The sequence below is a fragment of the Lithobates pipiens genome, unplaced genomic scaffold (genome assembly GCF_037356315.1).
Source record: "Lithobates pipiens isolate NorthernLeopardFrog02 unplaced genomic scaffold, aLitPip1_a1.2 Scaffold_18, whole genome shotgun sequence".
Taxonomy (NCBI): domain Eukaryota; kingdom Metazoa; phylum Chordata; class Amphibia; order Anura; family Ranidae; genus Lithobates; species Lithobates pipiens.
Window position 1 is genome coordinate 634522595 of NW_027507758.1, and position 25590 is coordinate 634548184.

Consider the following 25590-nt stretch of genomic DNA (forward strand, 5'->3'; position numbering starts at 1 on the left):
ACCCTAAGTACCCTCTCCCAGAATGCACAGCAAGATGACACTCCCACTGGGCTGGTTCCGAGAAAGAATGGTACCCAATACGCTTAGCTAAACTGCATTCTCACACTTGCCAGTGGTGACAGCGACACCTGTGGCCAAGCAGAACCCAGTGCAATCCAGCCAGACTGGCACTGAAACCAGAACCTAGCATAATTGACCCTAAAACCCAACTTTGGCTTTAGGAATTTTAAATAGAAAAAAACACATAGCGCGTCCTCTTCAGGAGCCCGCGCTACATATATATACATATATCACAAAAATATTTATACGTAAACCTCCGCCCTGTTCCTTACAAATACAAGCGCAAAAAATGAAAAACCATAAAATATAAAATACATTTTCATTAAACAAACTAATTTCAGTTGCTACTTACAGGCACATTCAAATAGAAATAGTGCAAACCATAAAAAAATAAAATAAACACGGATTTAAGCAGCATAATCAATCATTTGTATATTAACATCAAACTCATTTGTGTCGTTAAAAATATAGTTCATATAGTCCATAAATCCTCTATTCAGAATTGTTATCAAACTGATATAGGAAAAAGTCTATTGTGGGAGAATTGTAGTGAAATGCTGACACCAGTAGAAACCACCTCCATGCGTGCACAGGTAAATCAAGGGGGTGTGTGGACAGAAACCCCCTTTGGTAATGCTCTTACCGGGACCAATAGGTTCAATCAGACGTAACAACACTTCCACTATAAAATGGGTCTTCACTACTTTCTCCACCACTGCGCTCCTATCCCTTTAATGGCTCAGCAAAAATAAACAAATACAGCGGACATAGCGTAATCCCATTTAAAACTTTTTTTTTTAATGTTGCTCAATAAAACCATCATAATATGCAATCACAAAGGAATAAACTTGATATAACGTTAGTTCACATCTGTCATTTGCAGTATCAGGTATACACAGTCTCTCCTACCGCTCACTGTCACTCGCTGCAGCTCCAGTTATAGCCGACAGAGGATCCGACTGTCTTTCACAAGATACTGGCATGGTTACACTCGTCGTAAAGCTCCGCCATGACGCGTTTCATCATTCAGACATCATCTGAGGGTGGGGTCATACGGCGCTCTCTCTTCTATGCCTCCGGATGATGATTAGCTACTCCGGAGGCATAAAAGAGAGTGAGTGCCATATGGTCCCACCCTCAGATGATGTCGGAATGACAAAACGCGCCAGGGTAGAGCCATACGACGAGTGTAACCATGCCAGTATCTTGTGAAAGATAGTTGGGTCCTCTTTCGGCTATAACCGGCGCTGCAGCGAGTAAGCCCTTGTACACACGGTCGGAGATTCCGACAACCAAATCCGTCGGATTTTGTCCGAAACTGTTGTATACACACGGTCGGACGAAGTTGTCGGAAAATCCGATCGTTCAGAGCGTGATGACGTTATTTCATTAAGACGGGACTACGTTCAGGCTAGTAGCCAATAGTTTTGATGTAGGAATTTGATCTGAGCATGCGTGGCACTTTGTCCGATCGCAATTCTCTACACATGATCGGAGTATGTCCGATCGGATCATTTTGTCGGAAAATATTTCAGGCAAGTTGGAAAATTTGGTCCGACGGAAACAGTCCAATGCAGACCACACACAGTCGGAATATCTGACAAAACGCTCCGATCGGACACATTCCGTCGGAATCTCCGATCGTGTGTACAAGGGTAGGAGAGACTGTGTATACCTGATACTGCAAATGTCAGATGTGAACTAACGTTATATCAAGTTTATTCCTTTGTGATTGCATATTATGATGGTTTTAATGAGCAACATTAAAAAATAGTTTTAAATGGGATTACGCTATGTCCACTGTCTTTGTTTATTTTTGCTGAGCCATTAAAGGGATAGGAGCGCAGTGGTGGAGAAAGTAGTGAAGACCCATTTTATAGTGGAAGTGTTGTTACGCCTGATTGAACCTATTGGCCTTGGTAAGAGCATTACCAAAGGGGGTTTCTGTCCAAACACCCCCTTGATTTACCTGTGCACGCATGGAGGTGGTTTCTACTGGTGTCAGCATTTCACTACAATTCTCCCACAATAGACTTTTTCCTATATCAGTTTGATAACAATTCTGAATAGAGGATTTATGGACTATATGAACTATATTTTTAACGACACAAATTAGTTTGATGTTAAAATACAAATGATTGATTAGTAGGGCTGCAACTAATGATTATTTTCATAATCGATTAATCGGCCGATAATTTTTTCTATTAATCGGATAAAATCACAAAAAAACATAATGTTCAATTTTTCCGTTTATTTAAAAGTAATAATGAAAAAACTGGGACACCAATGATGGGGCACCATTCCTCCCACTGACACCAATGACAGGGCGCTATTCCTCCCACTGACACCAATGACGGGGCACTATTCCCCCCCCCCACGGACACCAATGACGGGGCACTATTCCCCCCCCCCATGGACACCAATGATGGGGCGCTATTCCCCCCCCCCACGGACACCAATGACGGGGCACTATTCCTCCCACTGACACCAATGACGGGGCAATATTCCTCCCACTGACACCAATGACGGGGCACTATTCCTCCCACTGACACCAATGACGGGGCACTATTCCTCCCACTGACACCAATGACGGGGCACTATTGCTCCCACTGACACCAATGACGGGGCAATATTCCTCCCACTGACACCAATGACGGGGCACTATTCCTCCCACTGACACCAATGACGGGGCACTATTCCTCCCACTGACACCAATGACGGGGCGCTATTCCTCCCACTGACACCAATGACGGGGCACTATTCCCCTCCCCCACGGACACCAATGACGGGGCACTATTCCTCCCCCCACGGACACCAATGACGGGGCACTATTCCCCCCCCCACAGACACCAATGACGGGGCACTATTCCCCTCCACGGACACCAATGACGGGGCACTATTCCCCCCCCCCACGGACACCAATGACGGGGCACTATTCCCCCCCCCCACGGACACCAATGACGGGGCACTATTCCCCCCCCCACGGACACCAATGACGGGGCACTATTCCCCCCCACGGACACCAATGACGGGGCACTATTCCCCCCCCACGGACACCAATGAAGGGGCACTATCCCCCCCCCACGGACACCAATGACGGGGCACTATTCCCCCCCACGAACACCAATGACGGGGCACTATTCCCCCCCCACGGACACCAATGACGGGGCACTATCCCCCCCCCCCACGGACACCAATGACGGGGCACTATTCCCCCCCCACGGACACCAATGACGGGGCACTATTCCCCCCCCCACGGACACCAATGACGGGGCACTATTCCCCCCCCCACGGACACCAATGACGGGGCACTATCCCCCCCCCACGGACACCAATGACGGGGCACTATTCCCCCCCACGAACACCAATGACGGGGCACTATTCCCCCCCCACGGACACCAATGACGGGGCACTATCCCCCCCCACGGACACCAATGACGGGGCACTATTCCCCCCCCACGGACACCAATGACGGGGCACTATCCCCCCCCCACGGACACCAATGACGGGGCACTATTCCCCCCCCCCCACGGACACCAATGACAGGGCACTATTCCCCCCCCCCATGGACACCAATGATGGGGCGCTATTCCCCCCCCCACGGACACCAATGACAGGGCACTATTCCCCCCCCCCCATGGACACCAATGATGGGGCGCTATTCCCCCCCACGGACACCAATGACGGGGCACTATTCCTTCCACTGACACCAATGACGGGGCACTATCCCCCCCCCACGGACACCAATGACGGGGCACTATTCCCCCCCCACGGACACCAATGACGGGGCACTATTCCCCCCCACGGACACCAATGACGGGGCACTATTCCCCCCCCCACGGACACCAATGACGGGGCACTATCCCCCCCCCCCCACGGACACCAATGACGGGGCACTATTCCCCCCCACGGACACCAATGACGGGGCACTATTCCCCCCCCACGGACACCAATGAAGGGGCACTATTCCCCCCCCCCACGGACACCAATGACGGGGCACTATTCCCCCCCCCCCCCCACGGACACCAATGATGGGGCACTATTCCCCCCCACGGACACCAATGACGGGGCACTATTCCCCCCCCACGGACACCAATGACGGGGCACTATTCCCCCCCCACAGACACCAATGACGGGGCACTATTCCCCCCCCCCCCCCCCCCGCGGACACCAATGACGGGGCACTATCCCCCCCCCCCCCACGGACACCAATGACGGGGCGTTATTCCTCCCACATTGGTGTTTCTGGGGGGGGGATAATAGAGCCACATTGGTGTTTCAGCCGGGGGGGGAATAGTGCCCCATCATTGGTGTCCCCGGGAGGTGCTACTCCTCCCAGGGACACCAATGATGGGGCACTATTCCCCCCCTCCCCCCCCCAGAAACACCAATGGGGCACTATTATTCCCCCCCCTGCAGAAACACCAGTGTGGCACTGAATGTTGTGTGTGCTTTTACAACTTGCCGATAGCTGCTACCTTTTTTTCACACTCTGTGTGCAGCTCGGCTCAGTGTCCTCCTCACAGATTCTCTCCCTCGCCTCTCTGTTCCCTCGAGGCAGCAGCGGGCGGGGCTGAGATCTGTGTGAATGTCACGTGACATCAGCGAGGAGGAGAGGCGCGCCGCGGACGTGCAGCGGCGAGTGCGTGCCTGATCATAGAGCGCCGCCGAGGACACAGGAAGGAGGAGATAGGAGGAAAGGATTTCTTTTATTTTTCACGGAACATACAGGCGGAAGGTGCGGACCAACTAATCGATAATGAAAATCGTTGACAACGATTTTCATTATCGATTATTATCGATAATATCGATTAATCATTGCAGCCCTATTGATTAGCACGTCTTAAATCCGTGTTTATTGTTTTTTTTATGGTTCACACACATATATATATATATATAGCCCAAAAAAATTCTATATGGCAAAAAATTAATAGGCAAACGTGTGACAGCTGGCCTCCCCTGCGTCTTCTGAATACCTTTAAGCATGGCTCTAATAGGATGAGCTGCAAAAAATGACGGAAATTCAGGATGAAGCAGGGAAAAGAAATGTTGGACCCCAGCAAGGTATAATTTGATGGTGTTAAAGGAAAGAGACAAATCCTTATGGCAATAAGCCATGAAAGCCAGAACGTAACTGACATCCCCCACCCTGTTGGAGGGGAAGTGGGACCTAAAACCATTAAAACACCTCCAAGCCGTTCCGTAAGCCCTGAGCGTGTTCCTGATGATAAGGATCAGGCTGGCCGCTTGAACACCTAGGGCATCTAATCCAACCTCAGCCTGGCAAATGGCGGAACTGGCATGCCCCTCCGATCTGCCTCTGGATGCTGTGAAAAGAAACGCTGAAAATCAGCCCTAGATAACGCATCAGCAGCCCCGTTAAAAACCCCGCTTATGAATTCCCCCTGGAAATGAAATTTAAATTTGAGGCCCAGCCACGTCAATCTGCGCATGAATGCCATGATCTCAAGAGAACCTGACCTCCCCTTGTTGATGATCTCCGCCATGGCCATGTTGTCAGTGAAGAAAACGACCGTCTGCCCAGACCAAGAGGGACCCCAAGTGCAGGCTGCGGCCACCACGGGGAAAATCTCAAAAAGAGCGGATGTCTGCGAGAAACCTGGAATGTCTGCTACCTCTGGCGGCCAGGGGCCCGCAAGCCACTGGTCCCCGAAAATAGCAGAGAAACCTACCGAAGCGGCGGCATCTGAAAAAACCCTGGGGGAAACTGACGTGGGGGCATGAATAAACAAGGAAATCCCATTCCAATCACACAAGAACCGGTCCCACATGAGAAGATCGGCCCTGGCGTCAGCCCTCAAGCGCACCACCGAATCTGCTTCTCGGAAGAGCGGGAGGAGGGCCAGGAGCCTGGCCACAAACGACCTGCCCTGAGGAATGATCCTCATGGCAAAATTGAGCATACCCAAAAGCGACTGAAGTTCTTTTTTAGAGCACAACGGAGACCTGACCAACTTGTGGATGAACTCGCGGATCCTCACCAGCTTATCCTGCGGTAAGCTTGCCATCATATGGACAGTGTCCAAAGTGATCCCCAAAAAGGTAATCACCGTGGACGGTCCCTCGACCTTGTGGGTAGCCAAGGGGACATTCAGATCACTGAATAACTCGGTGAGAACCGCGAGATCCTTGGGTGGCTGAGCCGGGAACTCCAGCAGCAAGAAATCATCCAAGTAATGAATAACCTTGCCACACCCCAACTGCGTAGACAAAATCCAATTGAGCGCAGAAGCAAAATTGTTAAAAATCCAAGGGCTACTCTTGGAGCCAAAAGTAAGTTTGGTAGCGAAGTAAAACTGCCCCCGCCATTTGAAACCATGCCACTGCCAGAGCGATGGTCTGATCGGGAGGAGCTTGAAAGCGTCAGAGATGTCTGCTTTCGACAACCATGTCCCCCTGCCTGACTGCAAGATATGTTGAATGGCGGAATCCACAGATGCGTACTGCAAGGAAAACTCCTCAGATGGGATAAGTGAATTTAAACTAGGAATATGCGAAGAATGAGGAGCCGACAGATCGTAAATCAAACGAAATTTATTTGAAAATTTCCCCTTGACAATGCCAATAGGGCTAACCCTCCACATACGGAACGGCGGGGACAAAAAAGGCCCAATCACAAACCCCTTAGACAGCTCATCCTGCAACAGCCGGTCCACTACACTGGCATTGTCGGCAGCAGAGACCAAGTTGGCGCATTCGTGAGACTGCAACGGGAGGGTGATTAAACCCGTGTGAAACCCCTCTGAAAACCCATCCACCAAGAAACGCCTAAAACCCGGGGAAGGATGCTGGCACAACCAGAAATCCAACCTGGGAATATTGACCCGGCTCAGTCAAGATGCACCGGATGGCTTGATCGGACAAGCAGTTTTAGGATGAGCCCTAAAGCAGTTGGCACACACATGCAACAACCTACATTGATTGTAATTACAGGTTGTGTAATTGAAATTATTACAAAGCTGAGCCTTACCCAGCAAATGGATGGGCCTGCCAAGCTTGTCAACCTGCCCCGAAGGCCCGGAGGAAGGACCACTAAAACCTGACCTGTGAGCCCCAGAAACCCCTGGGTGGTCCAGATTGGGACACCAATTGGCAGTGTGGGCCGCAGATTGACAGTTAGCACAAGTTGGAGATTTCTGACTAGCAAAGTGTCTACAGAACAACTCTGTGTCAATGTTACTCCAACATGTGACCAACTGGAACTGAGCCCACATTGCTGCCACTTTGGAAGAGAAAGACCTATGGTAGTCATAGAACGTAGAACCGCCATATTTGTGGGCCAAATCAACCACCTTGTGTAGATAGAGGTCCAGCTCCTCCCTTCTGCCGGGACTAACCGTGCAGATGACATCCCTAAAAATACCGAAAGCCAGTACAAATTCCGCAATGCTCAGCTTGCGGTTAAGCCTGGGATCACGGGTCCTGAGGACCACCGAAACTTCCCCGCAAGCATAAGCTTTGTTCTCTACTACGTCCTGCGACGCAATGAGAAGAGATGCCAGATTGACATCTTTCCCCTCCAAGATGTCCTTCTTCAGATTGGCCGGAATGAAATGAGCGGGGGACACTGAAGGCAATAAAGCAGAAGCTGAAGGATTTATCAAAGGAACGGGCCCACTGCTGTTACCTGCAGACGGCACCAGACCAGGGGACGCCACTGGCAAGACCGCACTGGCTGGACGGGCCTCTAATACATCCATCCTGTCCTGCAACAGCTGAACAGAAGTGGACAAGGTATTCAAAACCGCGTGGATCTGCGTCAGAGACGTGACCAGGGATGCCTGCTCCGTGCTGGCGGAAGGCTGTGGCTGGGAAGGAACTGGAAAGAGGAGTCTAAATAATTCCGCTTTCCTGGCTGAGGCTGGGAAAGGAATGCCTCTTCCCCTGAGTTCTGCCATGAGCCTAGGAACAGTCCAACTCCTCAAAGATGGTGTACTGCCGTGCTCCGAGGCCCTAGCCGGAGTGGATGGGATGTACGCAAATTCGTCACTTTCAGACACGTGTGACATGATCCAATCTGTAGAAAAACCAACCAAAACATCAAGCACAACCTGACATGCCCAAACCTACCTAAACTAACCGAAATGGTGAGTGGTGCTGAGAACATAGAACATAGCGCATGAGAAGCTAGTGACCGTGACCCCCTGCGTGAGTGTAGCACGAGCCCGAGCAACCTGTGGCGCTAGAACAGGAAATTAAAAACGAACAACTCAGGGCTTAGTACCCACAGACCGTGGTAGGTACCAAATAAGAATGTAAGTGACGTGCAACGTATGACGTATGAAAGTACAGGCGAGAAGATTGCAAATACAACCAATTAAAAACTAAACCTCAGCCTGTACGGATCTGAAGACGTGACAGATCCAATTATGTAACCGCTCAACTAACCCCTGGGCAAGAAACAAGCGAACACACCTGACGTTCCTGAACGAACCGAAGACTCCACCTGCGACACTGCGATGAAAGACCTGAAAAACCAATAACGAAATGCAAACGATATAACCCTAACCAAAACAGAACCGAATCCCAGGGAAAAAACCCCCCACCCGAACAGAGAGAACGTGCTCTGTGGTGGGAAAATCCCTGGGTAAGAACCGTGGAAACAGTGACCTTGAGCCCCTGAATGAGGCCGAAAGCCCACCCAACCAACCAGGCTGGAACAACCCCCAGACCCCCCACCCTGCAATCCCCGTGACCCCCCCCCCCCCCGAGGCGTGGTCCTCCTGTGAGAGCTAAGTGGCAGCCCGAATGAGGGGCTAACCGTGGCCACATAGCTGAGGAAAGCCCGAACCCCATGGAGAAACCTGTGCGCCCCAGTCCATGTGCATACACCGACAGAAATGACCCCAGCTCGTGCCAGCACCGATTGGACCCAGAGCAACAAGAACCACAATGCCCCCCCCCCCGGACAACCCATGACCTCCTAACAACACCAGAAAAAACCCTAAACCCCCAAAAGGATAGGTACATGACCTCCGCTACTTACCCCCCCTTCCCTCCTCCATTCTCACTTACCTTGACCGACAGACTGTAACTAACTGATCCTCCTGTGAAGAAAGGAAAACACCCTGTGCGTGGGGTGGAAACACCAATAAACCCCTGCAGCAGCATGACAGACAAAAATAAATGACAGACATGAATGCCCAAACCTGTAAAACAAATTTGACAGGAACCCAGACCAACAAAGCAAAACCTTACCCCCCCCTCACTACAGGCACCTGCATCCCCCGCAAGCTGCCACCCCTGCCCAAAGGCGACCCCCCCCCCAGCCACTTGCCCGACCAGGCATGCTGCCACCCCTGACCAGCGGCGACCCCCCCCCACCCCAACCCCCTGCCCACAGACCTACCTGCACCGACAGCAGAGATCACTACCCACCGCAGCTGAACTGAAAATGCTGGCGCCGACCAGAAGAGAGAACCGACCTGCCTCTGAACCCTGGAACGAGCCTGCATGAGGGGAGATAGGAGAGTGAGCATCTCCCCCGACCGACCGATGCAGCAAGGACGACTGCAGATACCCACCGACACCCCAGGAGGACAGCGCCGAACGTCCACGCTGTACAGCCGACTACCGTGCGGAGCTGACCCGGAAATGACGCTGCGCACGACGACAACCCGGAAATGCAGAACCCGGAAATGCAGCCGACGAGGCCACGGGAGGAGAGGAGGGGATTAAGAAGCCCCACACTCCTCCTACAAATGCAGGCTAACCAATGGCCAGCCTTCTAACATATAGCCCAAAAAAATTCTATATGGCAAAAAATTATATATATAATAAAAAACCACCTGTTAAGCACTATATGATAAACGGACCGCCCCTTACAAAAAGTGGCACATAATCAAGACCAAAATTTTGTAAGGGGCGGTCCGGTTATCACATAGTGCTTAACAGGTGGTTTTTATTTTATATACATATCAATTTTTGCCATATATAATTTTTTTAAGCTATATATATTTTTGCTACATATATTTTTTTTGGTATGTCGTTTTGCAATTTTAAATCCAGAGTTAGCATTACCTCGAAGTGCATTTATATCCATGTACTAGTCCCTTTGCAGGCCTTCAGGAGCCCTGCATAGCACCAGCCATCAGCACTGCAATGCTTTCCAGGATCCTAAAAAAAATTGCAAATTAACATTTTTTTTTCCTGCAGAAAATGTGCCTTTATTATTTTTTATAAAATGTGAACTTTTCCTGTAACAGAGCGGACACCGGAGTGTGATTTGTCTGCTCAGCATGCACTTGTACTGAGCACCTAAATTTATACATTCCTAAAAGCACCTCAGATTTATATATGGATTTGGGTAAAATAATTTATTTTATCAGAACAAGGAGATTGGGACCCTGCTTTAGTCCCTTGGACAAGTTTTTTTTTTTTTTTTTCAACACCCCTGGAACTGTTTCTTACATTATTATTATATTATTTTACAGGTTTTATATAGTGCCAACAGTTTGCTCAGCGCTTTACAACATGAGGGCAGACATTACAGGTACATTACAATTTGGTACAAGAGGAATCAGAGGGCCCTGCTCGTTAGAGCTTACAATCTAAAAAGGAAGGGGCAATTGATACAAAAGGTAATAGCTATGGGGGACGAGCTGATGGAGGAAGTAAAACAGTGTTAGTTAGAAGCAGGATAGGCTTCTTTGAAGAGAAGGGTTTTCAAGGATCGTCTAAAGATGGATAGATTAGGGGGCAGTCGGACAGATTGAGGTAGGGAGTTCCAAAGGATGGGAGAAGCTCTGGAGAAATCCTGGAAGCGAGCATGGTAGCTAGAGAGCAGAAGGTCTTGGGATGACTGAAGAGAACGGCTTGGTTGGTATTTCGGGACTAGGTCAATGATGTAGCTGGGGGGCAGAGTTATGGATGGCTTTGTAAATTATTGTTAGTACTTTGAATTTTATTCGTTGGGTGAGTGGAAGCCAGTGCATGATGAAGATCAGCCATGGAGTATATCTGAGGTGTATATCAGGGTGTGCTCCTTCCCCACATGAGAGCTGTGATGTCCAGCAACATTCATATAGAAGACATTTCCCGCACTCAAGGCACTAATACACCTCGAGGGTTGTGTGGGATTCCTGATGTACAGGAAGAACAAAATCCGTTCTCGGAAATTCCGATCGCGTGTACACAATTCTGACACACAAAATTCACGTTGAGGGTTGTGTGGGATGCCTGTTGTACAGGAAGACAGGACTTCCGTGAGGAACAATTCCCTCATTCAGGACAGGAATACGGCTTCTCCTCCGTGTGTGATCTCTGATGCCTAGAAAGATCAGACTTCTGTGAGTAACATTTCCCGCACTCAGGACAGGAATATGGCTTCTCCCCCGTGTGAGATCTCTGATGTCTGTAAAGGGTGGACTTCACAGAAAAACATTTCCCACACTCAGAACAGGAATACGGCTTCTCCCCTGTGTGAGATCTCTGATGTCTGTAAAGATGGGACTTCTGTGAAAAACATTTCCCACACTCAGGACAGGAATACGGCTTCTCCCCCGTGTGAGATCTCTGATGTGTATTAAGATGGGACTTCCGCAAAAAACCTTTCCTGCATTCAAGACAGGAATATGGCTGCTGCACCGTGTGACACCTCTGATGTTTTACAAAGGTCTGATTTTCCTATAAAACCTTTCCCACACTCAGGACAGGAATAGGGCTTCTCTCTTGCGTGAGATTTTATATGATTATTAAGAATGAATTTAGAAATGAAACATTTCCAGCACTCAGGACAGGAATAGGGCTTCTCTCCAGTGTGAAATCTCTGATGTTTTACAAGTTCTGATTTTCCTATAAAACCTTTCCCGCACTCAGAACAGGAATACGGCTTCTCCCCTGTGTGAGATTTTATATGAACCTTAAGATTGAATTTAGAACTGAAACATTTCCCGCACTCAGGACAGGAATACGGTTTCTCTCCTGTGTGAGATCTTTTATGCACATCAAGATTGGACTTAAAACGGAAACCCTTCCCACACTCAGTACAGGAAAATCTCTTTTCTGTTGGAAGGACGGCACCGTCCCTCACAGTCTGAGGTTCCTCAGGATAAGAGGAATACGATGGTCCATCTACACTGTGTGGTGCCGGATGGACATTTGAGGTAGTCGGGTTTTCTCCTGGACTATACTGTGTGATGTCCTCATCTTCTACTTTACAGTCTGGAGACAAAGTGAGACAATCCTCTGAGGTTTTCCTCATCTCCCGTCCATCTACTAAAATAGAAATACAAAGATTATTACTAGACATGAGCTGATTGGTTCCCCTAAACCAGGACTCCGCCCACATCAGACAGCTTTGTCTCTGAGGATCTTACAATTCCCCCCTCAAGGTAACTAGTAAATGGGTCCTCTGTAGGGCGGCAGCTAATGATTATTTTTATAACTGGTTATTTGGCCGATTATTGTTTTGATTAATTGGATAAAAAAAACATTAAAAAAGGTTGGTGTATAATTGAGTTAATATTCTTGAATATCTATATACAGCGGTAAATATAAAGATCCAGATATACAGTTGGATATTTGATCCACTCTGAGAATAACAGACAGCTAGATGTATTATTAGGAGGGAGAATCTGCTACATATCAGAATCAGAGATCAACATTATTATAGTCCTGAATAACAGCGGGGCTGAGCCCCACCAGAGGTCAGAGAGTGAGGATGGGGGGAGAACAACCAAGATGAAGACTGGACTGATCCTGAAGACCCCCATCATTGGGTTATTGACTCCTCCCTCATTATCACTTTCTGTTTAAGGTTCCAAAGTTTGAGGGTGTTATCACATTATTATCAACATGTAAAAAAAAGTCTGTGCTCCAATCAAAAATAAAAATGTCCAGCTGGTAGAAAATGGGTGTAACAAAAGAGAATACATGTGTACGTGTATATATAGCAGTGGGTAGAGGAGAGAGAGCAGAAGTCAAGACTATGTAATGTACCACATATTGTATAGGATTCAACAGATAGAACTATATTGTTTCAGAACGATGTAATGTAAAATATAGTGTATACAGTGCAGGGGTCAGGAGTATGTAAAGTGCAATATAAATTATATAGTGTAATGGTTATTATTATATATATAATTATTATAATATATATTTAAATAATATTTCTTGATCATACATCACGGGACACAGGAGCTTCATTACATAGTGGTTATATAGGCACCTCTGGTGATTGGACACTGGTTGACCCCAATTAATGAGAATTCCTCCCCTATATAACCCCTCCCATATGGGAGGCACCTCAGTTTTTTCGCCAGTGTCTATGGTGGTTGGTCACGTAAAACATTAGCTCTATGCAGGTCCCTGCGAGGGCCTAAGGGCTACAACGAACCGGATCCATACCTCGGGCCGATATTTTGACTCCCAAGATGGTATGGTACCCGGGCCTCGTCTGCCGAAGAAGCGAGGTTTTGCCTGTAAGTCCTCTCCATTGGAAGACTGGGCTCTGGGAAAACCAGACTTGGTGTACTGTTTATACAGAGCGCACAAAAGTTTCTGGCAGAGCTTTCTACATGGCCCAGGTAGGAGGCTCTTCCGAGAAAGAGCCCCAGATAAACCTGAAGGTTGGCTAACAATACCCGCCGTGATGGGTGAAGGCTGGAATTTGTCTGGTTCAGCAATTCCTGCGGCGAGGACAGGTAAGGGAAGTTAATCCTGTATATATATATAATTATATGAATGGATTTCTTCATTGTGAGTAGGTGTATGTCTTACCTGGTTTCCACCACTAGAGGGAGTAAGAGCAGCCTGATGCATACTTACATGCCCTTTAGTACACACGCTCAGTGAAGCCTGGTTCTCCAGCTGACTCACGTCTCCATTACAGTCCCTGCCACATCAAGGTAAACAGGGGTCCCACGTAGTCTGGGGGTCCCACGCAGCTCCGGTGGAGTTCTCCTCCCCCCCTGGATCCCGCTGTTCTCATGCACGCGCGCGAGCGTGTGCATGCGCGCCGGGCGCGTTCCCGGCCTAATGGAGGAGGGGGGAGTGTGGTTGTGAGCCGTGCACGTTGGTGTGCACGGCGCTGTAATGCACAGGCGCCAGGCGGCAGTTTTTAAAAAAGTCCAGAGCGTCAGGGGGCAGTAAATGGAGACACAGGAGCTGTGGGCAGTAAGCATCTGTGGGATTGGATCCAGGCAAACCTAGACACCTACTCAGCATCAGGTTGTGCAGTTTAAGCATATATGTTTATTGTGAGACTTTAAGCACAACAGTGATTGCACTTGTACTAGTACCTCTGCTTTGTAGCTTAGGACTATGTCTCCTCGTAAGAGGGTTTCAGGGGGAGGTAGCAAAGGCACTGGTAAATCACCGCCTAGGTCCAGGGGTTCTAAAAGAGTGCCTATAAGTTACCATCCCCCCCTGCAAGACTGGAGCCAGCCTCTCAAGACGAGTCAGTGCACCTGTCAGGTTTGCAGCCTCTCCTAATGTGTCAGCCCCGGTTTATGTCACTGAGGACTCCCTTAGGGCTATATTGGAGGGTTTTGAAGAGAAAATAATGAATTTTATTTCTGCTTCCCTGAAATATAGCAGGAAAAGGGGTAGATCCCCTCCCTCTGCTGAAATTCCTCTCTCAGATGATTTTTCTGGAAATGAGGAGAGATCCCTATCTTGGGATGGGGATCATGAGCAGTCGGATGAATCAGAGGAAGAGGAGAGAGTCCCCTCCTCCCAGGCACTCAGAAAGCAGGTGCAGTATTATACTGAATTAGTGCGGACCACATTCAGAATGCCTGCTGCTGAAGTCGCTACATCCTCTGTTTCTTCCCTGGGAGTCAGGAAAGCCCCACAGACTGCAGATTCCTTTCCAATCCATCCCTTAATGGAGGGATTGTTGTATAAGGATTGGGGACATCCCGATAAACTGTTTGCTCCTCCTAAAAAGGTTTTCTATGCTTTATTCTCTGGAGGAAAGTTTCACCAAGAAGTGGGGGGTCCCATCTGTTGATGCGGCTGTTTCTTGCGTGAATAGAAACCTGACTTGTCCTTTGGATATTGCACAGGTATTTAAGGATCCAACTGATAAGAAGCTGGAAACCTTATTAAAAAGCCTCCTTTTCCATGACTGGCGCTGTGGTGCAACCTACAGTCGCAGCCGTGGGGTTGTCAGTTCCTCAAGGAACAGGTTAAGCAGATGCTTGGGATCCTTCCCAGTGAGGAAGTAGAAAATTATGCAGAACTGCCTCATATTCTGTGTTTTATGATTGATGCGATTTTGGATTCTGTCCAACAAGCATCACGTTTGTCCCTCATGTTGGTACACATACGAAGGGCCCTATGGCTAAAGAATTGGGCAGCTGAGCTGTCATGCAAGAAGCATTTGACTGGGTTCCCGTTTAAAGGGGAACGTTTGTTTGGAGAAGAATTAGACAAAATTCGTCCAAAAAAAATAAAAATAAATTTCAGGGGGTGAATCTACTCTCCTTCCAGTCAAAAGGAGCAAGCGTCCTTCATTCAGGCGTGCTCCCTCTCTCGGAGCATCAAGCTCTAAGCAGTGGCGACGGCCTTCTCAACCCTCCTCTACAGGAAAGGCTCAAGGCCGAGCCCAGGGACAGGAAAAGACTTGGGGGCGAAAGCCTGCCAAGCAAAGCCCAAAAGCTTCCTTGTGAAGGGGCGCCCCCGCTCGGCCGAGTGGGGGGAAGGCTCCTGCGGTTTGCAGGAGCCTGGCGGGAAGAGATCCAGGACAGGTGGTGATCTCTTTGGTATCTCTGGGCTACAGGCTAGAGTTTCAGGAGATTCCACCTTCTCGCTTTCTAAGGTCAAGGATCCCCAGGGATCCAGTAAAGCAAAACCGCTATTTCGGGCCTTACATCACTTACTATCCCAAGGGGTGATAGTAGAAGTGGACCCAAAAGAACAGGGTTCAGGGTTTTACTCAAATCTCTTCACCATTCCAAAGCCGAATGGTAGTGTCAGACCTATCTTAGATATGAACCGGTTTTTACGCATCCGGTCCTTCCGAATGCAGTCAATCCACACTGTGGTCTCCTCCCTGCAAGGGGGAGAATTTATGGCATCAATAGATATCAAAGATGCATATCTCCATGTGCCAAATTTTCCCGCACACCAAAATTTCTAAGGTCCGCGGTGGAGCAGCGCCATTTTCAATGTGTGGCCTTGCTGTTGGGCTTGCTACGGCCCCTCGAGTCTTCACAAAGATTCTGGACCCTCTCTAGGCAAACCTAAGAGCTCAGGGTATAGCCGTCATGGCTTATCTAGACGATTTGCTTCTCACGGAGAAAACAGCAGCGTTCCTGAATCGCAGCGTCACCAGAATGCTATAACACCTGGAACGCCTAGGTTGGATCATAAACCTAGAAAGATCGTCCCTACAGCCTGACACCAGGTTTGAATACCTGAGCATGATCATCAACACCACTCAGGGCAAGGTGTTTCTTCCAAGGCCGAAGGCCTTGGCCATTGGGGATCTGGTGCGCCTAATTCTGGGCAGAAGATCTTCCCCCATTCGGTTATGCATGAGACTGTTAGGGAAAATGGTCGCCTCCTTAGAGGCCGCCCCATTCGCCCAGTTCCACTCAAGGCCTCTGCAAAGATGCATCCTTGCGGCTTGGAACAGGAAGCCCCAAGCCTTGGATCTTCCTATGCGTCTATCCCCAGGGACACGCAAAGTCTCGTCTGGTGGTTACAAACCAAGAATTTGCTGGAGGGCAAAACCTTTCTTCCTCTTCCATGGAAGATTATCACAACAGATGCCAGCCTGTCAGGCTGGGGAGCAGTATTGGAGGAGACGTACTCGCAGGGGAATGGTCTGCGATCGAGAAGCTATTGCCCATAAATATCTTGGAGATCCGGGCAGTTTATATGGCTCTCATAAAGTGGTCTTACAGACTACGAGGTCTCCTGGTTCGGTTCAGTCGGACAATGCCACAGCAGTGGCTTATATCATTCACCAGGGCGGTACCAGGAGTCTGGTGGCCCAAAAAAAGAGGTGAATCGCATACTTGTCTGGGCAGAAAAGCATGTTCTGTGTCTTTCTGCAGTCTTCATTCCAGGAGTGGAAAATTGGCAGGCGGATTTTCTGAGCCGCCAGCAGTTGTGCCCAGGAGAATGGGCTCTGCACCCCGACGTGTTTCGGAGCATATGTCACAGGTGGGGTACTCCAGACGTAGATCTGTTTGCATCCAGGTTCAACAGGAAACTGGACAATTTTGTGTCAAGGACAAGAGATACACTTGCTCAGGGGTCAGATGCTCTGACAGTTCCCTGGGATCAGTACAATCTGATCCATGCCTTCCCCCCGAGCCCGCTTCTGTCGCGGTTCCTGGGAAGAGTCAAGAGGGAGACAAAGTCGGTCCTTTTGGTGGCCCCGGCTTGGCCCAGGCGACCATGGTACGCAGAGATCATGAAGTTGGCAGTAGGCAGGCCATGGATCCTCCCTCTCCGGCCAGATCTGCTTTCACAGGGTCCAATCTACCATCCTGCTTTACGCAGTCTGAATTTGACGGTTTGGCTGCTGAGACCCACATTCTGAGAGACCGTGGCCTTTCGGGGCCAGTCCTTTCTACTCTGGTCAATACCAGAAAGCCGGCCTCCAGGCTTATTTATTACAAAATCTGGAGGGCATATGTTTCCTGGTGTGAACTCAGGAAATGGCATCCTAGAAAGTATGTCATTAGCAGGATCTTGGCCTTTCTCCAGTCAGGCCTAGAAATGAATTTGGCCATAAGCACTATCAAGGTGCAGATTTCGGCCCTGTCAGTGTTTTTTCAAAAGCCACTTGCATCACATTCCCTGGTACGGGCCTTTATCCAGGGGGCCATGCGGATAAGACCGCCAGTCAAACCTCCGGTATGCCCTTGGGATCTGAATTTGGTTCTCTCGGCTTTGCAGGGGCAACCATTTGAACCTTTGCATCTGGCTTCATTAGCTCTCCTGACTAAAAAATTGGTCTTCTTGGTAGCCATATCCACGGCTAGAAGAGTATCAGAGCTGGCAGCTCTTTCCAGCAAGGAGCCGCATCTAATTATTCATAAGGACCAGGTGGTCATGCGTCCCAACAGGTCCTTTCTACCTAATGTGGTTTCGGGATTCCATTTGAATCAAGATGTAATCCTACCATCCTTTTTTCCGGACCCACAGTCCACAGAAGAAGAATCTTTGCACACTTTGGATGTGGTTAGAGCAATCAGTATTTATCTTCAAGCAACTACTCAGATAAGGAAAACTGATTGCTTATTTATTTATTTATTTTGCCGGAAGGCCCTAGGAAGGGGCAGGCGGCCTCAAAATCCACTCAGGGTGGATTAGACAAGTTATTTCTCAGGCCTATAGTGTAAAGGGGAAGATTCCTCCTTTTCAAGTGAAAGCGCACTCTACTAGGGCTGTCAGTGCCTCTTGGGCAGTGCATCACCAGGCCTCCCTGGCTCAGATCTGTAAGGCTGCGACTTGGTCATCAGTCCACACATTCACCAGATTCTATCAGGTGGATGTCAGAGGGCAAGAGGATATCGCCTTTGGGCGCAGTGTGCTGCAGGCTGCAGTTTAGATCCTCTGGTCCATGGCGGTCTATAATTATGATCTGTGTCTCCCTCCCCTCAATCTGAGCATTGCTATGGGACATCCCACTATGTAATGAAGCTCCTGTGTCCCGTGATGTATGATCAAGAAAATGGGATTTTTATATACAGCTTACCTGTAAAATCCTTTTCTTGAGAGTACATCACGGGACACAGGGCTCCCGCCCTTCTTGGGTTTTACGTGGTTTCTTATTGCTTTGCTACAAAACTGAGGTGCCTCCCATATGGGAGGGGTTATATAGGGGAGGAATTCTCCTTAATTGGGGTCAGTGTCCAATCACCAGAGGTGCCTATATAACCACTATGTAATGAAGCTCCTGTGTCCCGTGATGTACTCTCAAGAAAAGGATTTTACAGGTAAGCTGTATATAAAAATCCCATTATATATTATATATGTAATATACAATATAAATTATGCAGTGTAAGGGTCAGGACTCATAATATTGGTATTCAGTAATCAGTGGCAGATGAAACGTTTACTTGAGACAAGTTGCAGAGGTCCCACACCGCTGCCTCCCATCTCCTGAGACTGCACTCAGTGACTTGGGTCTGAGACTATACAGACATATCCCTCCACCCGGCACAGCCAGCAGACAACAGAGCAACTTGGAGAATTGCTCTATTAGATATCATGCTAGACTTGGGCATGAGACAGAAGACCCAAAGCACATGCCCAAGGTGCCTGGGTAAAGCAACATCTATGGCGAAAATCAACATTTTGCTGCTAGCTGAACCCCAGAATCTCCATAAATCAAATCTAGATACATAAATTGTGTCTACAACATAAAGAAGGAAGATTATCACCCAGTCCCCACCCTACTCTGGACCAATCAGTGAGCAGTATGGGTGGAGGAATGTATTTAGTGTTAATGACCCACCTGTGCTTATCTCTGTAGGAGTGTCCTCCTCTATAAATGTCCCCGTTATTCCATCCTCCTCCATAGACTGCTGATCATCCCTCACAGACCTCTCTTCTTCTTCTGATTTCACCTCAAATTCTATATCGATTGGATCTCCACTCTAAACCAAGAAAATGAGAGAGAATATCATCTGTAAAATATAAGCTTTATTATTGTGACATCACATAAAAAATCCCCACATCATCTCTAGGAGTCAATATTCTAGATGCTTCATCCCACCAACCTATCACGAATGTCACGACTACCCCAATGCAGGTGGTCAGACACTATAGCTGGCTACTGTGCGCTTCACCTATAGCAGCCCCCTTTCCCTTAAGACAAGCAGGCCTTGGTTGCTTGGTACTTGGTTGCCCCCAGAACTTTATACACAATGCTATAGTGTCTGGCCACCACGCCAAGGCAGATGTGAACCGAGCAAAGCAAACAGGTACTTGCAGTTTAGCAGACAAATAGCGTGCTTCAAAGACAGTTCAGGGGATAGTCCAGTATCCAATCCGTGTCATACACAGCACATCCAACAGCAAGCAAGGCAGACTAAGCCCTTGTACACACGGTTTGGGATTCCGACAACCAAATCCATTGGATTTTGTCCGAAACTGTTGCATACACACGGTCGGACAAAGTTGTTGGAAAATCCGATCGTTCAGAACGTGATGACGTGATTTCGTTACGACGGGACTACATTCAGGCTAGTAGCCAATAGCTTTGATGTAGGAATTTGATCTGAGCATGCGTGGCACTTTGTCCGATCGGAATTCTCTACACATGATCGGAGTATGTCCTATCGGACCAGTTGGTCGGAAAATATTTCCAACAAGTTGGAAAATTTGGTCTGACAGATATTCAGACGGAAACAGTCCAATGCAGGCCACACACAGTCGGAATATCTGACAAAACAGTCCGATGGGACACATTCCGATGGAATCTCCGACCATGTGTACAAGGGCTTACGGGAGGCTTGATCTAGAACAATGTAGGTAAGTGACAGACTGAATACTCTATCCCTCGCTTGTGATAGTTAGCTTATATCAGTTGACTGACCAGATCAACCAGCTAACAGGTGAACACAGACAGGGGAAAAGCAACAGCCAACACCCGGGTGCTGGAATGAGGAACAGGGGCACTAAGTGATAATGACATTATCCCCCTTCCCTGAGGAGGGGCCCCAGGACCTCAAAGACCAGTTGGACATCCAGCACAGGACCAACCGACTGGGCAGAAGTCCGTGAATTCACAAGGTCAGGCTGGTTAGCAGAGAACATGTCACAGGGGTCAAGCCGGACAGCTGAAACATGAGCGAAATGCAGAGAGCCCTGAAAAAAGGATTTAAAGCCCCACCTGGTTGAATGAGGCAGTTTATCCAAAGGGTGGATTGAACCTCTTAGCCCCTGTACACATGGTTGGACATTCCGACGGAAAATGTCGGATAATCCGACCGTGTGTGGGTTTCATCAGACTTTTTCCGTCGGAGGGTCCGACCAACAAAGTTTGAGAGAGCTGGATATAAAAATTTTCCGACAACATGATCTGATCAGACTTTGTCCGATCCTTTGTAGAGAATTCCGATCAGACAAAGTGCCACGCATGCTCAGATCAAATTCCCAGACCAAAGCTATTGGCTACTAGCCTGAACGTAGTCCCATCGTAAAGAAATAGCGTCGTCACGTTACGAACAATCAGATTTTCCAACAACTTTGTCCGACCGTGTGTATGCAACACCAGTTTCGGACAAAATCCGTCAGACAAAATCCAACGGATTTTGTTGTCGTAATGTCCGACCATGTGTACAAGGGCTCAGACCAGTTAGAGAAGTGAGGCCAGGTTATAGAAAGCCCTGAATAAGAAAAAGCAGGAAGTTCAATGGGCATGGGCTGGAATGGCATATTTGATGCAGTCGCCGACTGGGCATTATCAGGCATAGCGACTGTCTGAATCGCATCGCCCGGCATAGCGACTGTCGAACTTGCAGACAAGTTAGCCTGGCTGAGCATCCAAGGGATTTTAGCGACGGGCAAAGGTAGGAGTAATCCAGGGGCCTTGACCTCTGAGGACTTAGCGGAAGTTTCCAAACAGGGCTCCAGGCTGTGAGACAATGGATAAGTTTGGCTTCTAGGAGGAGAGGATTCAGGCTGTGGCAATTGGCTGGAGAGGTGACCTATAGAGAATTCAATAGATTTGTCAGCATCTTTTGTTATAACAGTCATGTAAAGGCACATGGTTATGCAAACTGGGGTCACATTTGGAAACGTTGTCATGAACAGGATCTGAACAGGACTGGAAAAAAGGCACGTGACTGGTTCTGGTTCTGGCCACACAAGATTTATACATGGGCAACTGGTCAGCGGTTTTAATGCAAATCTGGGACCAGGACCCAAATCTCTTCTGCAGCCCAGTCTATGTGTGGGTTGTGCAGTTTAAGCCAGGGATGCCCTAAGATAAGGGGATAAGCAAGAAATGAGATTGCATAGAAGCTGATTGTCTCCTTATGTGATTCCCCAAAGGTCAGAGTAATGGATACCGTGCACAAGGTCACCAGGCCCATGGACAAGTGAGAATTATCAACGGCTAAAACTGAAAAGGGTCTGTGCTCCTTAGTCACCGCAATCTGTAGATGGTGTGCTAGGTACCCATCAATGAAATTGCCAGCAGCACCAGAATCAATGAAAGCAGCGAGGTGGTGAAAAAAAACTAAGTTGTATAGGAACAAATAAGCCATCTCTGAGGGAAACAGACACAGTATGATCTATAGAAGCAGATCCCACCCGCACTAGACTCTTGGCGTTTCTCAGCAAATTAGGACAGCTAGCGACAAAGTGGCAGAGGTTGCCACGGTATAGGCAGAGTCCCTGAGATCTCCTTCTAGCCTTTTCCCCAGGGGATAAATGGGTAGCACCAATTTGCATGGGCTCATCCTCCTGGAGAGGTTGAGAGGGCTCAGGAAATGAAGAAAAGGTGGGCAGCTTACTGGGGGGCAAGGACACAAACCTCTCTGTACGCCTTTTCTGTAAATGCCTGTCTACGTGGATGGCTACTTGCATGGCTTCATTCAATCACTTTGGTTCAGGGTAGTGCACTAAGCAGTCCTTGATGGAGTCCGATAGCCTAACCTATAATGACATCTTAGAGCTGGGTCATGTCATTCCACACAGAGTCAGGTGCCCAGCGGCAGAAATCAGAACAATATTGTTCAGCAGTACGTTTATCTTGACGTATTGACCTAAGGTTAGCTTCAGCTGAATGGGCACGGTCAGGATCATCATACAGTAAACCTAATGCCCCGTACACACGATCGGAAATTCCACCAGCAAAAGTCCGATGAGAGATTTTGGTCGGAAACTTCCGACCATGTGTATGCTCCATCGGACTTTTGCTGGCGGAATTCCCGCCAGCAAAAGATTGAGAGCAGGCTCTCTATGTTTTGGTCGGAAAAAGTTCAGATCGGAGATTCCGATCGTCTGTACCGATCCTGACGTGCAAAAATTCCTACGCATGCTCGGAAACAATTTGACGCATATGCTCGGAACCATTGAACTTAATTTTCCCGGCTTGTTGTAGTGTTGTACGTCACCGCGTTCTTGACGGTCAAAAGTTCAGAGATGCAAGCCAAGCTTCAGCAGAATTTCATCGGAAAAACCATCCAAGATTTTTCCGACGGAAATTCCACTCGTGTGTACGGGGCATAAGGCTCTGAAAGGCTTCAACTGACCCTCTCACTGGGTCATCTGTGGGGAGACTAAAAGCCCAAGACTGGGGATCTAGATCAATGCAGGTAAGTCTATCTCTATCACAAGTTTGGTTTGCTTTTATTAGGTGACTGAGCAGATCAGTCAGCTAACAGGTGAACACAGACAGGGGAAAAGCAACAGCCAACACCCGGGTGCTGGAATGGAATGAGGAACAGGAGCACTTGGTGATCATAACACAACCTTGTAACAGTGAGGGATGGTGTGATCTTCCTGTGTGGAATCCCGGGAATACAGAGGACGGGGACATCTCTCTGGTGGGTTCCTGGTATTTGGTGGCTCCATCATATCCTTGTGTCCTTCTGAAAACTCCTCCATCACTCCATATTCCTCATCCTCCTCTTTATACTCTTCTTTAACATCAATATTATCATCCCTGAGGTTTTCGCTCTGGATATATAAATAAGACACTCATTGTAACAAACATGCTGTGTATAAATCAGAACTACCAATAATTGTCACTCATCTACCTGATGATGGTGGGGGATGGTGTGATCTTCCTGTGTGGAATCCCGGGAATACAGAGGACGGGGACATCTCTCTGGTGGGTTTCTGTAGCTGGATGACTCCACCATGGTGTCCTGGTACAGATCTTTGGGTTCTTTTAGAAACTCCTCCATCACCCCATCCTCATCATCCTCCTCTTTTATCTCTTCTTTAACCTCAACTTTAGAATCTCTCAGGTTTCCACTCTGAATATATAATAAAAATGACATCAATGGTAACAATGCAGATAATGTACAGATCCTAATGATACTATCAGTGATTGTTCCTCATCTACCTGATGATGGTGGGGGATGGTGTGACCTTCCTGTGTGGAATCCCGGGAATACAGAGGACGGGGACATCTCTCTGGTGGGTTCCTGGTATTAGGTGGTTCCATCATATCGTTGTGTCCTTCTGAAATCTCCTCTATCACTCCATACTCCTCATCCTCCTCTTTATACTCTTCTTTAACATCAATATTATCATCCCCGAGGTTTCCACTCTGAATATATAATAAAACATTCATTGTAACAAACATGCTGTGTATAAATCAGAACTACCAATAATTGTCAATCATCTACCTGATGATGGTGAGGGATGGTGTGACCTTCCTGTGTGGAATCCCGGGAATACAGAGGACGGGGACATCTCTCTGGTGGGTTCCCATTACTGGATCCATCTGTAGGAAACACACACACTGACTGAATACATTGTTTCTATGTGTTTATCAGATGATGGGGGATCTAGGTGGAGCCTCCGTACTGCTCTCTCCTTTACAATAAAGTCTCCTCTTACCCGGTGATGTGAGGGGCGGCTGATTGTCCATCATGACGTCCTTGTAGAGATCCTTGTGTCCTTCTAAATACTCCCACTCCTCCATGGAGAAATAGACAGTGACATCCTGACACCTTATAGGAACCTGACACACACAATGATAGTCACCATCCAGACACATCCCTTGTCTGTTACTGGATAATGTCCCAGAATTCCCAGAATCCTCCTCACCTCTCCTCCATCATCTCTCTGGTGACTTCTAGAATCTTCTTTGTATTTCTCTATTCTATCAGGGAGGGAGGTGGAGGCAATGTGATGGTCATATGATCTCCAGACTTCACAGAAGGAAAACTCTAGATCTGAACACAAAAAGTAAAATCAAATGATATTCCCAGAATCCTCCTCACCTCTCCATGCATGTTTGCATTCTATTAAAGCCCCACTTCAGACTGAGGTATAATTTACCCACACAGGACCCCCACACTAACGCAGGTGAAAATACTAGGGCTGCAACTAACGATTATTTTCATAATCGATTAATCGGCCGATTATTTTTTCGATTAATCGGATAAAAAAAATGGGGGGGGAGAAATATATATATATATATACACGCACGCACGCACGCACGCACACACACACACACACACACACACACATTTCTCCCCTCTCACATGGTGTCACTGCCCCACCTCCTCTCAGTGCTCTCCCCCCCCCCCCCCCCCCTCCGGTGTCTCGGGTTTTCTCACCCCTTCATGGTGACAGCAGCTCCTCCTCGGTGTGCCGGGGTGGTGTGGGGCGGAGTCTCAGTCCGGACCCGCCACACGTGACTCGGCCGACTCCTCCAAATGGAGCGAAGGGCACCCCGAAGCCGGGAGATGGATGCACGCATGTGCAGAGCCCAACCTCCAATCACAGCAGCGCTGGAAAGCGGGGATGTGCGGGGACAGAGGAAGAGGACGGGGGATGTGCGGGGACAGAGGAAGAGGACGGGGCATGTGCGGGGACAGAGGAAGAGGACGGGGCATGTGCGGGGACAGAGGAAGA

General features: G+C 48.4%; 2 protein-coding genes across 10 annotated transcripts in view; both read right to left on the reverse strand.

Annotated features, from left to right (window-relative positions):
* LOC143989539 (uncharacterized) overlaps positions 1 to 25590 on the reverse strand; it is a 427264-nt gene that overhangs the window by 222594 nt on the left and 179080 nt on the right. Inside the window, exons 1-4 of one of the 9 annotated variants that reach the window (XM_077489692.1) lie at positions 24778 to 24950; positions 24568 to 24691; positions 24354 to 24451; positions 24068 to 24274 (exon numbers count right to left, since the gene is read on the reverse strand). The exons of 4 other annotated variants lie outside the window; for them this stretch is intronic. In XM_077489692.1, coding sequence (XP_077345818.1) covers positions 24068 to 24274; positions 24354 to 24451; positions 24568 to 24652 — 390 coding nt within the window. In that variant the 5' untranslated portion in view covers positions 24653 to 24691; positions 24778 to 24950. Of the gene's footprint in view, positions 1 to 23469; positions 23673 to 24067; positions 24275 to 24353; positions 24452 to 24567; positions 24692 to 24777; positions 24951 to 25590 lie in introns of those variants that run through there. 4 more of the 9 variants (XM_077489695.1, XM_077489694.1, XM_077489696.1 and 1 more) reach the window with 4 other exon arrangements.
* Positions 11494 to 12640, reverse strand: LOC143989836 (uncharacterized). Its single transcript, XM_077490115.1, has one exon. The coding sequence runs from the start codon at positions 12368 to 12370 to the stop codon at positions 11642 to 11644; it is 729 nt and encodes a 242-aa protein (XP_077346241.1). The 5' UTR covers positions 12371 to 12640; the 3' UTR covers positions 11494 to 11641.